We start from the raw sequence: 18,524 nt of genomic DNA on the forward strand, positions 1-18,524 counted from the left end.
TAACTTTGGTAATTTAAGGAAAATCCGTGTTTTGTGTTTTTTAGAATTAAAAAAAAAAAAATTAAAATCATTTAAAATCTCTCAATTAAAATTTCCAAAGTTAAAGAAAAAGTTCAATGTTTTTTAATCTGTTTTCATTTTAAATGAATATTATCCAAGTTATTAATTGCTTAAAAAAATTGTCATTACGAAAAATAAAAATTCTATCAGTTTTATTAAGTCATAAAAAAAAACATTACTTTTTTTTTTTTTTTTTTTTTTTTTTTTCTTTCAGAAACAGCAATTATTGAGATTAAATGTTCCTGCTTTGTTCATGTTGGTTGCCCTTGATGAAGGCCCTGGGCCTCCAATCAAATACCAGTATGCTGATTTGAGCAAACTTTACTCTGTCGTTTCTCACCTAACGCGTTGCTGTGATGTTTCAGCAAAGTGCCAGTCATCTGTTAGTGTAAGTAATTGATTCTTGACAAGCTTTTCTATTTTATGAGTAAAAATAGAAATGCTATTGGAGTAATCCATCTGAAATCAATGATCCTATCTCCAACCCTCTTGATAATTCTCAAAAATTTCAGAACTGTTTATCAAATTTGTTAAAATCACTATTAGATCCTGCATTTCCAATTATTTTCATATTTAAGATTTTTAAAATTCACTGCCTTTTCTGCTAAATGAACCATTTTGTCTATTTCAGACTTTCATAACTAAAAGATCTTGTGTTGAGAAACCTTGAGCCTGTAGATTAGTTAAATTAGATTGAATGTGTCATATGTACTTTGTCTTTTAATAGTGCCTCAAAAATGATAGTTTGAAAATGCTCGACCAATTTTAAAAGTTCTTAATGCCAAAAAGAAATATGATGCAGTAATCAAATTAGGTTTACTGCCATTGACATTCTAATAGATTGTTACCTTGCAAATTTCATGCTTCATTCTTACATAGGAATGTCAGAATTATTGTTCCAAGATTTGGAAACAACTATAAAATAACCTGCTTTTACTTGTTGTTTGACCACATATTCGGATGTGTCTGAAGACGATGGCAATTTAAGTTTGCATTTGTTTCCTGTTGAAAACTGTTCATTTTATAAATACAATCTCAATAGTTTAAAGTGGTATCACTAAGGTAAGAAAATTTTGAAAACCTCAATAGCTCCATAATCTAAATATACTTTATCAATATCGAAGTTCTTACACTTCTTGCATATCTTGTAAGACAATGGAGATGGATGAGAACTGCGATATGGATAAAGTACATTTGGATTGTGGAACTATTGAGGTTTTCAAAGTTTTCTTACCTTGATGATAGCACTGTTAGCCAACTAAATATCAGGTATCTGTATACTGTGTGATAATGTATGGAAGTGAAACTTTGCTAGTGAGGTTTAAGGACATGTGTTGCATGGAAAAAATATGAGAATGATATAATGCATTTGTAATATGAGTCTGTGACCTCGTTCTGATGACTCAAGAAGATGGAATCTTGACAGTATAGAGATGTTTGCAGAAAAACATTTTTATGGTATGGCCATATTGAAAGGATAAGGATAAGAGTTCTTGGATCCAATATAGAACAGTTGAGGCAGCAGATCCAGTTTACAGCAAACGGTGATAAAATTGTATCTGAAAGAAAGAGATAGGTTAGTTTTTAAGTTGATTTCTTAAAGCTGCCCAACATGTGCCAACATGTGAAATGGATATTAAATCGAACATGATTATGACTGAAAATGACCTAATATTGTGCTGTAAATCTTTCATTCTACACATAGTTTTATTAACTTGATGTCCAAATTATTAGTAGTACATATTTTTCTTAATGTTTCACCTCTGTTCATTTAAAAACATTTTTTTTTATGACACTTGTATTACTAGCAGGCCGTCCAGTGTTGCCTGGTCTTAAATAAGCTTAATATATTTTAATTTATGCAGGTTTTGTATTATTATAGTCGATTCTCCGATTATTATATTGTATCCAATATATAGTAGCAATTTAGAAAAGTAAGAGAAAAAAAAAAGTGACTTAGGTGCCATCAGCTAGAATTAAAACCAAAACCTACAACTCTCCAGCCTGATTTCCGACCCTGTCGGTGGGGCATTAGAATACGCCGACTGCCCCCCTGCACAGGGTAAAAGTCCCTCAATGGGGGTCCTGGATATGACCTTAAACTATATCCAGTGGTGAGGCCCCAGCTTGTGGGGCTTTGGGGAGTGTGGAGCCACTCTTTAATTACCATTGCTCCCAGGTCCACTCTGACCCGGAGTGGTAGTACATGTTAGGGTCCCAACTATGGGTTAAATAGAAACAGACATGAAAACAACAAATATATTCTATTAAAAAAAATTTTTCTTCAAAATCTTTGGATTTGGCATTAAATAACCTGAAAAGGGTTGATATGCCATAAAACAACCAACCAACCAGCCTGATTTATCAGCTTTTAAGTCAGATCTATATCCGTATAAATAGTTTAAAAAATAACATTGTTTAACCTATGAATGTGGATTTGTTAATGCGAACAGCTTTAGTCGACTACTGCCAAGGTCAGTTTTTTTTTTTTTCTCAATTTTAACACTTCAGCAACAATTTTTGCCAAGTAAAAACTAAGTTGAAAGTGTGCTATATGTCTAAATGTTATCAAATTTCAACTCTAATAATATTCATAGTAATTTGGTAGACTTTTCACACACACCGACAAGGTCACTTTTATGTATATAAATGTGTGTGTCAGAACGTTTTCATCTTAAATTCTATGCAGAACATAGAAACCTTGCATAAAAAAAAATTCTGCGTAATAGTGAAATGAAACCAATCATCTAATAATAAAACTTAAAAAAATAATTAATACTCGTTTTCTAAAGGAATATGCAAATTAGTTAACCTTCATGTAGTCACTTGCATATCCATGACTTGAGTATATTAAAAAGTTCATTCTTATAATTTTTAAATAGAAAAGGTAAAGCTTTAATATCAGTGTCAGAGAGATAGAGAAAAAATTCGACTCTGTAGGTATATATAGATATTATATTTGAATTAGAATATTTGATATCAAAAATACAACAGAATAAAGGAGCAAATTTAAAACGTAAAAAAAAAAAAAAAATCTGTATTAAACTAAAATTATGGATCTGTACAACCCAAATTCTAGTATATATATTCAGTTGTTTTTACCACCATTACATAAAGTAAAATAAAATAATTTCCAACCCTATTAATGTTTGCTGATTTCATTTATTTTTAATTGTCATTTGTGTTTGAATTCATGTTTTGAAACCTGAATTAAATCATAAATCTGTGATGTCACACCAAAGCTATAACTATTTTTGAAGGTTATGTTTTAAGCTCTATGAGAAAGTCAAAATAGGTTAATTGTTAGCACCTTAGACAAAAGATCTGAAGGTTTCGATTTTCAGTGATAACATCCGGGAAAGACAATAGAGGAAATTATCAAGAAAATGTTTTCAAAAGAAACGTCCATCTTTAATTGCCGAAGCTGCTTTTAAAGATATGTCACTTAATATGATCTCAAAGAACAAAAAATATAAAGTTCATTATTTTTTTCAGACTTGCTCTCTATATTATTATCCTTAAAACATAACTAGAAAATCCCTGAACTTGACTATTTACTTGCATCTAGAAATATTCTCTTCTGCTGAATCCCTAACTACATGGAATAACAGATAATGACAAAGCTGACTCTGCAACAAAATCATGTTTGTATAGGTCCCCGGATGACTTTGAAATACCTTATACAGATCTGAAGGTTACAAGAACTTTACACCCTCAACAGTAACATTATTTTCCATTAAGGCCAACTTAAGAGAATGGAAACCTGGTTTTAGAAAATCATGAAAGCAACGGGTTATAATATTTTGTTTGAACTTCACTCGGTGACGAAGTTGAAATTTGGAAGCTTTGAGGAGTGTGAATTAAACCCCTTAGTTATAACTGCTCCCAGATCTGTTCTGGCATGGAGTAGTAGTACCTGTTAGGTCTCACCTATTGATTAAATAGAATATGCACTCAAAACATGAAACTGACAACTGCAATATAACTTATCCTAAATGAATAATAAAAGCAAACTCCACGGATAAATATTGTTTAATTAAAAACAAATTATTAAAATGACTGAATCCAGCATTAAATAGCTTTAAATCAATTCATAAGCCAAAAAAAAAAAAAAAAATACTGACTTGAGCAACATCTTAAAGTAATAAAACTCCCCAATAAAAGTAATCCTTTGTTTATTACAGAAATAAAAGCTGTTGAGCAACATCTTGATGTTTTTAATTTTTACCATCTAATTAAAAGCTAAGCTATTGTGATTTGGGTTGAAATTTCAAGTAAAGAAATATTTCTATTTGAACTGAATATTTTTCATTGCACGACTTTTTCAGACCTCAGCTCCTTTGTCTAATCCTCATGTCGATCCAACATGTGGCGCACCTCTCATGCTAATTCAAGCTCAGGTAGCCGATATATTATACAACAGAACTAGTTATGTTAAGAAAGTGATTGAAGACTGCAACAATTCTGAAGATACTACTAAATTGTTAAGGGTAAGTGATTTCACTTTGTATTTCACTAAAACATCTTTTCGTACTAATAGTTTCAATTCACACATTCTCTTGAAGTACATAATTAAATCCTTAATGTTTTTCATTTCAGTTTTGCAGTTGGGAAAATCCACACTTTTCTTCAACAGTTCTAAGTGAATTATTATGGCAGGTATGTCACAAGGTAATTTTGGGGAAGTAACGAGCTATCTCAAAATTTCTTTTTTATTTTTTTTTTTAAACTTTATGTATTTATATATTCCCCAAAACCTCTGGCATTGATGGAGAGACTGAAACTTGCTGTTATGGTTTCAAATGATCTGAAATAACAGCAAGGGGAGACTTGATTCCAAATATTTTTCATTTGTTATATCTCCCCTCTTTTTGGAAATAGGGTACGATTGGATCAGATAATCTTTATACACTGAAATTTACTTTATGTATGAAAACTAAAGAGAGCACATGATAAATATTTGGAATCAAGTCTCTTCTTGCTGTTATTTCAGATCATTTATAACCATAGCAAGTTTTAGTCTTCCCTCCATCCAGGCCAGAGGTTTGGGAGGAAATATCAGATATATTGTAATTCATATGCAAAACTATGAAAACAAATGACTATAGTTGAAATATTGGTAAACGTGCAGTATCTTTTCACCTACAAAAAATCCTTTAAAATTACCACTATTATAGGTTTTCGAGAATGCTGAAAACAAAAACAAGTTAAAATCCCAGGAAACAAATAATTTCAATAATATGAATAAATTAGTTTTAAAAAGTGTGGGGTCACTTTTCTATATTAATTTAATGTAAAATTGCTTATTTTATAAAAACATTGTCTGGCACAAAATAACCTATATGGCTGAGTTGCCGTAATACAAAAAAAAATCTCAATTTCTTGAAGTAATAAACACTTAAAAGCTCATCAAAATTTTTTTTTTTTTTCCTGAAAAATTTACCCCCCTTTCTTTTTTCCAGGTTGCATATTCTTACACTTATGAGTTGAAACCGTATCTTGATTTACTCTTTCAAATGCTTATGTTGGAGGATTCCTGGCAAAATCATCGAATACACAATGCTCTAAAAGGTATTTTCTTTTAGTATTTGGATCTCATAAAATCATGCTGTCTTTTATTCTATTGGATTTTATCTGCTTTTGTTGTTGTCGTCTCACATGCGCATCTTGCCACTACGTGGCACAGACTAGTGTTGTAAAATATCACACAAGAATATCAACCCTAGCCATGGTAGATAGCTTCTTAAACCATGGTCACCATCCCCATTTGCATATATTCAGATTTTAACTCTTGTCCAAAATTCCCCCATATTAAAAAAACAAAATAAAAATTTGTATGATCTATGTACCCATGACAAAAATGGAGAAAATATTCCTAAACTCATGTAAGTTGATCAAGCAGTTTTATTTTTAAATAATAGAATCAAATTTTATGATATGAGGGTTGCGCTCGCTATTTTAACATTTTCTTCTCAAACAAAGGGAGAGAATTCATATTTACGAGATTTGTTATAATGCCTACAAATTTCCATTAATTACTTCAAAATGATTTTTATAAAAATAAAACTACTTGATAAATTTGTGACTTTTGAAATCTGATATTTTGTCACAAATAAATACATCATATAGATTTTTTTTTTTTTTTTTTTTTTTTTTTTCATGAGGCTGAGGTATTTGGGGCAAAAACTGAAATTCTCTCTCTCCAGATGAAGTGTTGCCTTTTAGGATTACTGGATTCTAGCAGGGAAGAACATTTGACTTCTCACTCAGACATTACAGCCACATGCGATTCAACATCCCTCAATATAAAAGAAATAAAATTTCTGTTGGGAATTATTTTCTCATTATTATTGAAAATATTTGTGACTTGAATTCTTTTAAGGCTGTTAGAAATATTAAGAATAATCTTTGCATTTTATGACATTCTATTCCAATTATTTTACTGGATGTGCTTGGCATAAACATGATTGCTGTTATGGTGAGTTGCCCATTCATTCACAACGGACTTTGTTAACCATTAAGATTAATACTCTTGTGGGGGAAAATATTGCAACTTAATGCATAACTACAGACTAACAGTCAGAAATACTGACAACCTCTTGTATTTACTTTTTTGTGTAACATATCCTGAAACATTATACGGTTATATTTAAGTGTGTGTGTGTGTTATCTAGCTGCTTATTTAGCTATATATTTAACAGACTATATCTAGAATAACAGATTCTCAAATATGAGGCCTCATACAGGGATTCAACATTTAAACTTCAGTTCTGACATTTTTGCCCAAGGCTACATCAGTTTCCTTAAATGATTGTTTTACATCTTCAAATAGATCTAGCTATTCTGTTATTGCTAACAGTGGAGAGCATAAAGTTTTTTTTCTGAGTTTCTCCTGGAATTTTTGATATATTAGTGGAAATGCACCTGCTTTTAAATAGTGGACTTTATTTTTAAAAAATGTTGAATCTTTATTTCTTTTTATACTGAATGTGAATCTTTCCTGGTATCTGCGTTTAAAGCTCAAGTTAGCCAATAATAAAAATTCTTTTGAAACCACAACAAAAAAGGATCATCCAATCAATGGATACTTTTAAAAACTACCAAAAAAAAAAAAAAAATGTATCAAGTACTCCTTGCGAGTGGGGATGTTATCAGGGGCGGGGGTGTCACTCATACTGAATTCTGATAGTCATTATATAAATCATAAGATTAATACTCTCATGGGGGGAAATATCACAACCTAACGCAAGATTATAGAATTTCTAACCATCAGAAATATTAAACTTTCTTAGATCTACTTTTTTGTACAATATATTCTTTCTACCTAAAACCCTGTTTGCATCTTCTTTAATGGCCTTTTCCTAGGGCCACAATAATTGTCAAGCAAGTTTCTGGAGTAAAGACAAAAATTAAGTTTTAAAATTCTAAATTGAGATTTTGTCGTTTTTGTTTGCAGGAATACCTGAAGACAGAGACGGTTTATTTGATACAATTCAACGTTCTAAAAATCACTATCAAAAACGAGCATATCAGTGTATCAAGATGATGGTTCTGCTTTTTACGCAGTAAGTGTTTCAACATTTATTACTCAACTTCATCTTTTATTGTTTAGACGAGACATTCAAACAACGTCAGGGATTTTAAAAATATTCCAAATGACTTGTTTAAAACTTTGATTTTACAGTAACCAGTGTCATAATAAATTTAAAGTTTAACAACATTGAGCCTAGTCAGTACTGAATGAGTGACTAGTAGGGAATGGCAAATGCTGTATGTAAACTCTTTTTCTGGGCTCTACTAATCTATTCTGATCAGTTTGGATCCTGTTTTGGCAAGATAAACAAAGAAGAAAACTAAGATTCTTATATTTTCTCTATTAAGAAATGCTGAGGGGTGGTAAATCGAAGAGGGTAAAAAGATAATTTTTATAGAATTACAACTGTTTTTCTTAAGTAATTATTTTATCAACTTGTGTGAATAGAGCTGTGTAAAAGCCCTAAACCATTTAACTTGTGCAAATACAATTAATGATTCAAAAGTTATAAGAATTCCAAGTATTGAAATTTGTGTTTTACATTACATTGAATATTTTTCTTTAATAATTCTTACAACAACAAAAAAATGTGGGCCAGAATACAGATTTTATCATTCTAAGGAATTCAGTAATTTTTCCACCATTTCTTTATTTTTAAAGCTATTAATAAAATTGGTACTCTTATATAAAATGTCTTGTCTTATGTTATATGTAAACCATGAATTATAAAATATGTAAATTTGAGTTTTTAAAACTGTGCATTATTAGTCTATTCTTAACATATTATCCACTTGTTTGAAGATGCAAGGAAGATAATTTATAACTTGAATGGTCACAGGTTATCCAATATGGAACAGGAACCTCACTTAAACCTCAAAATAATTTGGACAAAATTCTTGTAAGAAGTTAGCATAATTTGTATTAAGCGAATAAGAAATAATTAAAATCCTCCATGATAGCAAACATATTTCTAGGATATTAATATTCAAAAAGAAAAAAGAGGACAAAAAGTGAGAAACTACTGTTACTACTATTACAAATAGCTTACAGTACCTTGTTTACAAATTCAGCATAGTCATGTTCTTATAATTCTACAGAACAAATGCTTTAAAAAATGATCAAATATTTACATATACATAAAAATAATTCCAAAGCTAGTTATATGAAAATTAATATCAGTCAGTATATCGTATCGGTTTTGAAATTCACTCATAATTCTGCTTCTATTGATCATAGAAGTTCACAGAATTTGTCATTTAATTTTAAATAGGCTGTGAAATTTAACAAAATCAAAATTTAACATTTCCCATTTGAATCAAAATGAAACTTATGAAATTTAAACACTCAAAAAACTTTCTGCTGTTGTTAATTTTGACCATTTTCTTATTGTTTTAATTTTAATCTTGGAATATAAAAATATTCCGTGTATGAAATTGTCATTGGAAATTTTATTTCATTCTCTTTCCATATAATTCTTTTAAGGAAATTATTTTACAAATAAGAGATATGACTTGTTTGGGCACATTATGTAAACTTTTGTTGTCAAATGAAAAGACATTATCAACTTATAATACTAATATTTAAATTAACGATCTTGTCAGTTAAAAAAAACAAAAAAAATAAATGCTACGCGTGAGATTTTTTTTCTTCTACAGAACCAACATTATGTAGATACTTTTGTTTTTCAACAAAATTATTTAATTTTTTCAGAATGACCACTTTGTTTCAGTTATTGTTTAACTTCTGAAGATGATTGTTTCCCTTTTCTCCTAGCTGTGTTCCTGCATCGCAGATGTTACAAAGTAATGGGGACCTGAAACGCAAGTGGTCTTGGGCAGTGGAGTGGCTCAATGATGAACTTGAGCGGGTTAGTTATATTAAATGTTTTTTCATGTGAAATATTAAACACAAAAATAAGTGTATAAATATTTTAATCTTAAAATGCTGTTTTTTTTTTTTTGTGTGGGGGGGGGTTATATTCATTATGATTATGAACACTTCATGTCCAGTTTGTTTTTTTTTTTCTGTCTTTTCTGGATTGCATTTTTGCACAAGCTTTGTTTTATTCTTGACTATGTTTCTATTGCAGAGAGCTTATCCTGGTAATGCTCAGTATACTTACAACAATTGGTCCCCTCCAGCACAGTCGAATGAGACATCCAATGGGTAAGTTTTAGATGTATTTATCGGCTTCTTAAAATAGTTCATCAATGTTTACCGATAACTAATCTCGCCCTCAAGATCGCCATGGGCATAGAATGTGTGTATATTAGAGATGGCTTTCCATGTGGTAGGGACATCTTGAGAGAAGACCCTAAATTGCTCTGTGCTTTTGGGTTGCACTTGCTCACACCACTGCATTTATAATTGCCCTCTATCACCCCCACAACAGCAGAGTTATTATCTCTAAGAGTATATTTAGGAAAATTGACCACATCCTGTCTGCTCATCCTTTGACTAACATTCACGTCTGTAGAGACTTCAATGTGAACTGGTTAGACCACTCAAACAAGACCTGAAGGTTCTGTCACGATTTCTCTATTGTTTATGACCTCACTCAGATTGTTCACGAACCTACTCGTGCGCCTGACACTGACGGTCAGTAATGCAAGTCTCTTAGACCTTTTTCTTATAACTTGCCATGAGCTATGTTCATCTTCTATTCTGTCTCCACTGGGATCTTTCGACCACTCCGTTATCGCAGTTAAGATAAAAACAAAATGTAATAAATCCTCATATGTACCTCTCCATTGTACAGTATTTTGATACTCTATGGTTGAGCAAATTTACCTCCGCATTTCATATTTAAAAAAGGTGTCCTCTATAGTATCAGATCTGACGGAATGGTTAATTATAGGTATAAACTACTTCATACCTTGTAAAAAAATTCCAGTAAAAACCTAACAGCCAGCTGTAGTTCTCTCTCCAGAATGTGCTGCTGCCATTGCGCACAGAAATCACTTTTTCCAATGCTTTCAAAGTAATACAGAGACTAAAGCTGCCTTCACGACTGCCAACAGCCACTGTAAAAGTGTAATAAGGAATGTGAGAGTTGTATGCTCAGTCAAGTCCAAAGTGGCCGGGCAGCGGTTTGGTTCCTACCAGTTTTGGTAAATAACAAACAGAATCCTGAACAGAAGCATGTGTACTATCTCAACTATCATCAATGGACCTGAGGTAATCTTGTCCGCATCGGACAAAGGCAAAATCTTTGCGAAGAACTTTGCAGCTAATTCTGCCCTATGCAATCAGGGCCGCCAAACCCCCGTATTTCCTCCCGTGTCTTAAAACATACTATGTGATGTACAAATATCTGTGTGTGATTTTGCCAAACTAATCAAAAACCTTGATTCCAGTAAAGCAACTGCCCCTGACGGCATTCCAATTATATTGCTGAAAAGGCTTCAACCAGAACTAGCTCCCATACTTACAAAGCTGTCTTCCTGATAACAAATAACATCCTAAGATCATTCGTAGACATTTATGCTAACATTTCAAAGGCCATAAATGACCAAGTTCTCTCTGATTCTCTCTCTTTCTCTCTGCTAAATGGAGAAAGTAATTGTTAATTTTAATGCATCTAAAACCAAGGTTCTATCTTTACATCATCAAAGCTCTGATCCCTGTCTGGTATCAATTAAAATGAATAGCTTTTGTCTTGGGAAGGCTCCATGTTTTGACAAGCTTCTGGGTGTGATATTTACTCTTAATCTGAAATGGAACCCGTACATCAAATCCATTGTCAAGATCGCTGGAAAAATGGTGGGATCATTATGCCACTCCAGTAGATATCTCACTGCTGATACAATTCTCTACCTGTATAAGAGCTAAGTACATCCAAGGATAGCGTACTTTTGCCACATCTGGGTATGAGCCAATAGAAGCAGCCTATCCTACATTGACAGTTTAAAATAGACTTTGTAGCCTAGTGGGGGATGTCTTTTTCTCTTCCTTGCGACTTCTTTCCACAGAAGATATGTTGTGAACCTATCTGTGCTTTAGCATTATTTTCATGGCAAGTGCTTGTCTGAGCTTCAATCTATGGTCACCCCCTCATGCCAAACTTTCACGAAAAACATTCGTCTAGTTAAAACCACAATCAATGATTTTCCTCACTCTTTATCTGTGCCCAAACTTAAACGTAAATTCCATGAACAAAACTTCTTTCTTAGAATTGCACGCCTGTGAAACTCTCTTCCATTTCCCTGCTTTCCAGCTGACTACAATATGATCGTCTGTAAGTCCAACGTAAACAAGTTCTTGATGAGTTGTCCCCTTAAGTAATCCAGTTTACCAAATTTTTACTATTAAGGATTACTACGATATTGTCCTATTGACTACTGTGAACTCCTTAACTCTTATCCTCGAGTGGTGTCTGGGCCTTCATAAGTCTTTAAAAAAAAAAAAAAACTATGTATTCACTTTGATTTAATTTGAAAATTTAAAAAATATGTACTTTCTTCAAAACTGGTTGAAATGTCAGATTTTTTAAAAAAAATTTGGGGCGGTTTTGACATCTGCCGAATATGACTTGTCATAATCTTCAACTTGCGACATTAAATGTTGAAATGGATGCATAATTAATAACAAAGAACTAAATATTGCTAAAATGGCATTTCAACTTGATGAATCTCTAATGAAGGATTCTTTAAAATCTGAAAAAATGTTGGAATCAATTGATAACACCATTTAGGGAATACACTTTTTTCTTTTAATATTTGTATTTTTTAATATTTGTACGTTTTAATATTTGTACGTTTTAATATTTGTACGTTTTAATATTTGTACGTTTTAATATTTGTACGTTTTAATATTTGTACTTTAATTTCCTTTATAGTTATTTCCTTGAACGATCTCAAAGTGCACGAACTACATTAGCTAGAGCTTGTGAGCTGTGTCCTGAAGAGGTAAGTTGTTTTTTTAACTTATCTATTCCTGAATTTGTTTTCCGTTTCATTTTGTCTTTAAATTTTTTTTAGTACTTTTATTATTTTATAAAATAGTTTATTTTCAGAAGTTAATTGATTTTTTTGTGTCATATGCACTGCTAGGCCAGACTGTATCAACCCTAAGTCCCAATGGCTACACTTTTAACTCACTGGTCACAGGAATTTACCGCTCTAATGCTCTGAACACACCAAATGCGCATGATCCTAAGTCGTGGCAATACCATAATATGTTGACTGGTCACTTGCCGGGCTTTGTGATTGAGTTTTTCCCTTGCAGGTGTTCTAGTGATGTTTGATATGTTGCCTTTCCCAGCTGCAGCTTGGGTATCAGGAAAGATCTGAAAAAATTGAGTTCTTCTCTAATAAACATGCAATCAGCAATTAATGAAAACATTGGAGATCATTTTCTTATAAACAAAAATAATTACATAAACCAAATCCATATATAGTTCGTGCAAGAAACGTTAAATGATTTGGGGCCTCTCTGTATTCAGGTAAACCAATTTTTATCAGAATGCAGGATTAACTGAAATCAAAATTCAAATATTTTTTCACATTTGGGGATTTCAAAACTAACTTTTGGATTCTTCAAATTCAAGAGTGGAGATCTGTATCTTGTCAGTCGGGAATAGGAAAAAGCACAACAGGGCAGAGTCACATACTCTGATTCGCTCAAGGGGAAAAGACACACTCTAGCCGAGTCTTTTGTTTTTATAGACATGACTAATTTTCCCTCTCACCTTCTATTTTTTTGCTTTTTCTTCAGAAATCCTTCCCTCTTTCTCTTCCTTTTTCTGAAATTACTATTTTCGCTTTCTTTTACTTCCCCCCCCCCAAAAAATAAGTTATGAAACTATTTGGGATGTCTTCCATTTGATATGTGCTTGTCATTTTCTTTCTTACAAAAACAAAACTTGTTATACAAGCAAAAACAAACAAAACTGTCTTTAAATTCTTTTCTCAATATAAATCAGGTGGTTGTTGATTCATTTATCATCGAAAAGCTCATTTTTAATATCTTCAAAAATGAAAACACCCTATTGTCTCTCCGTCTGGAACTTTTTACAGTGTCAACCAACGATGATACCCCCACCCACGGCCTGACCAACACAACTATCTGGTATTGCTGCATCATTCTCAACAGGCTCTATTTCACACCTATCTCTGTTCAAACACCTGTAAATCAGAAATCACAATTAGTTCATGCCACATAACTCAAGAGATATAAATCATTGCAACGGCAAAATTTCAGCTTAATGAGACAAGTGAAAGTGGGTCAAGGGCATAACTTTTAGAATGCCTTCATTGCTTATATCTTTTTGTTAACAATTGTGTAATATTTTACTTTAAAAAATAGCATTTCACAGTAAGTTTTTGTAAATTGATTTTTGCTTTGCGGTTTTTACACATTTTACTAAATATATAATCATGTTCATAAATTTGTTTTTTTTTTAATTATTAAATTTAAGCTTTATATAAAAAAAAAACCAAACTTTAAATTTGTTTTTCCAAAAAAATATTCTAACAGTGATTAAATTATATCAGTTAAAACAACTGTTTAGGACATGACAAAATAAAACTGTTCAGTTCTACATTGATGAATGTAAATTTAAAAACTAATGCACATTATATTTATTTGCGGACTGATATCCTCATCTTCATAGTTGTTTCACCACGTTTCAGCGACTATTCAGTAATTACTGAGGATACAGTTAAGAGATTCAGTGTTCCTATCACATCATGGTTAATCACTTGGAGAAGGTCAGAGGAATAGTTGGCCCAACATGGTGAAACAATAACAGTCCACAGATAAATAAAATATATGCAAATTACTCATTTTGAAAGATTCCAATAAAATATATAATAATGCACATTAATACACAAAGCAGCAGACAGATTTTAATTTGTATCAGATTTAAAATTTTTATTCAATTTTGTTATTTCTCTAAAAGATTTCTTTTTAAATTTCTATAAAATATATTCATTTTTATTACTTTTTGTCTCATACATTATCTCTTAATATTATGAGTATGAAATCACGTTTGTTATGGGACATTAATATCCTTAAAGATAGACATTTCGTTATCTTTGTTTAAAATAAAATTTTATGAAAAAATTTATTTTAAGTGTTAAAAAAATTGAAAAATGTCATTTAAAAATCTTTAATAATCTCTAAGTGAACTCTCTCCTCCTCATTCTCTTAATGAAAATTTGTTATAATTTTGTTTTACCATTTTAGGAGCCTGAGGAAGCTGACCTGACTGATGAGCCTGAGAGTCCCCATCCTGATGACCAGGTTCCAGTATATACTGGCCAGACTCAGCCACCACCAGCCCAGACTCAGACTCCAGCTCAGGCCCCAACTCAGCCACAGACCTCAGCACAGACTGTGCCTCCAACCCAAGCCCCTCAAACGCCAGCTCCACCGTCAACTCAGCAGCAACCACCTCCGCCACCCCCACAGCAGCCCCCATCTACATCGGTGACAACATCTAGTACTTCATCTCCACAGATTCTAGATCAGCAGTGCCCTCCGCAGCAAGCCCCACCTACACCTCCGCAGCTCCAGAAACAACAACGCCCTCAGCATATACAGAACAATCAGGTGAATGTCCAGCAGAGTTCGCCAACTGGACTACCCCCAACAAATCAAGTAAACAACAAATTAAATCAACAAGGAGACAACCCGGACACTGGGGAGGATGAAACGACTCACGACAACCGGAGCCCCTCAGAATGAATGTTATGGATTAGCTGGTGATATTTGAAACGAGACTCTTTTTAATGGAAAACGAATGTTTGATCGTTAGACAAAAGTTGCCATTCTGGAGCAAATGTCTGGTTGACTTTGATAGAATGATGAAAACAACAAAAACACAGAATCAACAATGCACTTGTACATAGCTATATCAAGAGTATTTCTTTTTTGAGTCCGTATTAAGTTGGATGTATATGAATCTGTAAATACTGAGCAGTATTGACTTATCCAGCCATGTCTGTCTTTCACAGATGGGAATATGTACTGAGGTCATGCTTCATTGCTTTGCGGTAATAGGTCCTTTTTTATAAATTAATTTCATATGCAGAAAATATTAAAATACAAAACATTTAAAACAAAACAAAAAACTACACATCTTTATTCCAAATAAAGAGGTGAATTTATTGCTAAACTTAGATTATTTATATATATATGTGTGTATATATATATATATATAAATAAATATATAAAGCCAACAAAAATGACTGTCTCCCCTCTGCCCCACTCACTACCATGTAGGAGAAACGTTTGTAGTCAGTGTTTCTTGCACTGATGGTTACGTTAGTTGCCTCTTTTATTTGCTTTTGATAGAATGTTGACGTGAAATAAAAAACAAAAAAAAACATAATTTAAAAAAAGAAATAAAGGATGGAGATGCTGGATCCTCATCCTGCCAACTTTTGCGTCAATATGTTGCCTTGAGAATGAAAAGTGCCAGGTTACCACACACATATTTATGAGGAGGGATCTTTTATTTACTAGGCCTTGTCATTATTATTATTGATAATCTGTTCTGTTCTGTTTTGGGGCCATTAAATTTGTCAAAGTTTCCCCATATATAATACATTTATTCTCGTTAAATAATAATGAGTGAAAACTAAAGGAGACGTTATCTTTTTCTTAATACTGAGATGTTAAAGATATCTCTTTTTATGTAAGGAAGAAAAAGTTTGTGCTTTTTTCAGCTCATTATTTTCCCTTGGCCTCTTGTTCATTTCATGTGATGTGTGAGGCTTTTTAATAATAATAATAAAAAAAAAAATTGATTAAGCAGACTTGTAGAGATGAACAAGCTCTTAGGGAAATAAAACAAACAAAAAACACACCCGCCATCTTGTAGGTTAACATGGGAAATTTATGTCTGACTTAGGTGGGAGTGGGGCTAGTTAATCTTGTACTAGATGGGTGTGGGAAAGGTTGAAAAAAAAAAAAAGGATGTGGATAGAAATGAAAGTCAACCTATAGGTTCTAAATAAATAAATTTCAATTAAAGCATATTTCTTTTAAAAATTTTTTTAAGTGTTTTTTTTTTATAACTGCTGCCTGTCATTTCCATAGCCTTTTTAAAAAATTTTTGCTGTCCTTTCTTTTACACATGCTGAAAAAAAAATCTAGCACTTATGTATTTTGGTTATTTTAGATAATATTTTTATTTCACTTTTTAAAAACTCCTTTCATAATGGTGGGAGTCAAATCAAGAAGGCGATGTCTGCAAATGTCAAAGTTTCGTGTAACTTAGATAAAAAAAATACACTAAAGTAATACAATAACAGAATAAAACATTATCTGAACATTTATTGAATTAAAATAAAATTAAGAAAATTCTGAAATGAAGAAAATTGTCATTATGTGACAACTTAAAATTTCTATCTTTGAATAGTCCTTATTGGAAAGCGTGTGATTTTTTTTTTTAATATAAAATTTAAACTTCTATAATGAAAAAAAGGCACTTCAGAATTTTTTATTTTATTTTAATAAATGTTCAGATAATTCTTATTGTATTGCTTAGCTTGAGTGTATTTTTTTTTTTTTTACCTAAAAAGTTATGCAAAATTTTTTACATTTTCAGATAGTCTTCTTGATTTGATATTCCTATTTTGAAAGGAATTCTACAAAAAAAAAATGTTGAAAATAACCAAAATGCACAAATGCCAAATCGGCTTACAAGACTTAAAAAAAAAAAAAAAATAAAAAAAAAAAAAAAAAAAATCATAATTACTTGAACTTAATTCCTTTATCTGCTTAATTAAAAGAAAAAATTCTTTGTTCTATTTCCTAGTCAATTTTTCATGGTCATTTTGTCTGCAAAGAAAAGGTCCCTTTTTAAATCCCATTTTTCCATCCATAATTTTTTTTTTTTTTACAGGAAAACATGAAGCAGAACATTTCAATGACCTGATAAAATATATTCTTTGACTTCAAGTACAGGAGAAAACAAAACAAAAAAAAAAACAAAATGGAGAAAGAAATGACTTAATAAGTGTTGAGGAGGAGGAGTATGGCTCAAGTTGTACATTGTGCATATCTATGATAATAATACCTTGTAATAAACTGTTTGCTTGTTACAGGTTGAGGTCCTTTTATTTAAGATTTGGATAATAAAACAGTTGGACTTGATTATGAATGTGCACTTCATCTTGCGCCCCCACCCCCCTTTATTTTAAAACGGCAAATCAAATGTTGAGTATTTATGCAATACTGTACCCTAACTCTGTTCATGGTGATAAACACATTTTTTGACTACTCTCTGTATTTGGGTTGGCTTCAGCTTTCAGAGATAATTATTATTATTGATATCCTCTTTTCTTTTAAATGACTATTTAATTAATTTTTGTTATTGTTTTTTATTTTATTGTGCTTTTTTTTTCTTTTTAATTTCCTTGCTCTTTTCTGCTAGGTTTGTCTGCTGACTTTAAGCTCAAGAAAACTGCCAGTTGGTTTCAAATTGGAAAACGGTGGGGAGTGGGGTATCATTTAAGATAATTAAACTCCTTAAACAAAAATGAGGCAAAAAAAAGAACTTAGGATTAATAAAAGGAATTTGTGTATATTTATATCATAATTATTTCCTCTACTTTTATCAACAACTATTAATTTAATTTTTGTAATTCATATACACTTCTGAGCAATACATAATTGATAGCATTTTTTTCTCTCATCCAAGCATTTTCTCTCTTGCCACAAGTTTGTTTTTTAACTAAAAAAAAATCCCACATGAAAATTCTTTCACTTTATGGTTCTGATTTTGTTTAAAAGATTGACTTTCCAATGTAGACAGGTTTCCATGGCTTGCACAAGTCTGCTTTTTAGGGACATCTGTTCGCCATTTAGTTTGATCCATTGAAGTTGCCAAGCCTTAAAGTCCTCCTTGATAGTTGCAACCCAGATCTTGTGTAGGTGGCCAATGCCAGAGAAGTCATCAAACTTCCATAATGCAGGCTTT

At 31.7% G+C, this 18,524-nt stretch overlaps 1 protein-coding gene across 14 annotated transcripts in view; it reads left to right on the forward strand.

The window, feature by feature from the left end:
- LOC145297516 (ubiquitin carboxyl-terminal hydrolase 9X-like) overlaps nt 1-17,698 on the forward strand; it is a 292,030-nt gene extending 274,332 nt beyond the window's left edge. For 8 of the 14 annotated variants that reach the window (XM_080143416.1, XM_080143424.1, XM_080143421.1 and 5 more), the window contains 9 exons: nt 275-448; nt 4,389-4,550; nt 4,660-4,731; nt 5,523-5,631; nt 7,517-7,625; nt 9,368-9,461; nt 9,684-9,760; nt 12,432-12,501; nt 14,783-15,756. In XM_080143416.1, the coding sequence (XP_079999542.1) occupies nt 275-448; nt 4,389-4,550; nt 4,660-4,731; nt 5,523-5,631; nt 7,517-7,625; nt 9,368-9,461; nt 9,684-9,760; nt 12,432-12,501; nt 14,783-15,283 (1,368 nt within the window). In that variant the 3' untranslated portion in view covers nt 15,284-15,756. Of the gene's footprint in view, nt 1-274; nt 449-4,388; nt 4,551-4,659; nt 4,732-5,522; nt 5,632-7,516; nt 7,626-9,367; nt 9,462-9,683; nt 9,761-12,431; nt 12,502-14,782; nt 15,757-17,447 lie in introns of those variants that run through there. The other 6 variants (XM_080143419.1, XM_080143425.1, XM_080143427.1 and 3 more) reach the window with 3 other exon arrangements.
- The last annotated feature ends 826 nt before the right edge of the window (nt 17,699-18,524 follow it).

The sequence above is a fragment of the Euprymna scolopes genome, chromosome 18 (genome assembly GCF_053919585.1).
Source record: "Euprymna scolopes isolate OS-2025 chromosome 18, ASM5391958v1, whole genome shotgun sequence".
NCBI classification, from domain to species: domain Eukaryota; kingdom Metazoa; phylum Mollusca; class Cephalopoda; order Sepiida; family Sepiolidae; genus Euprymna; species Euprymna scolopes.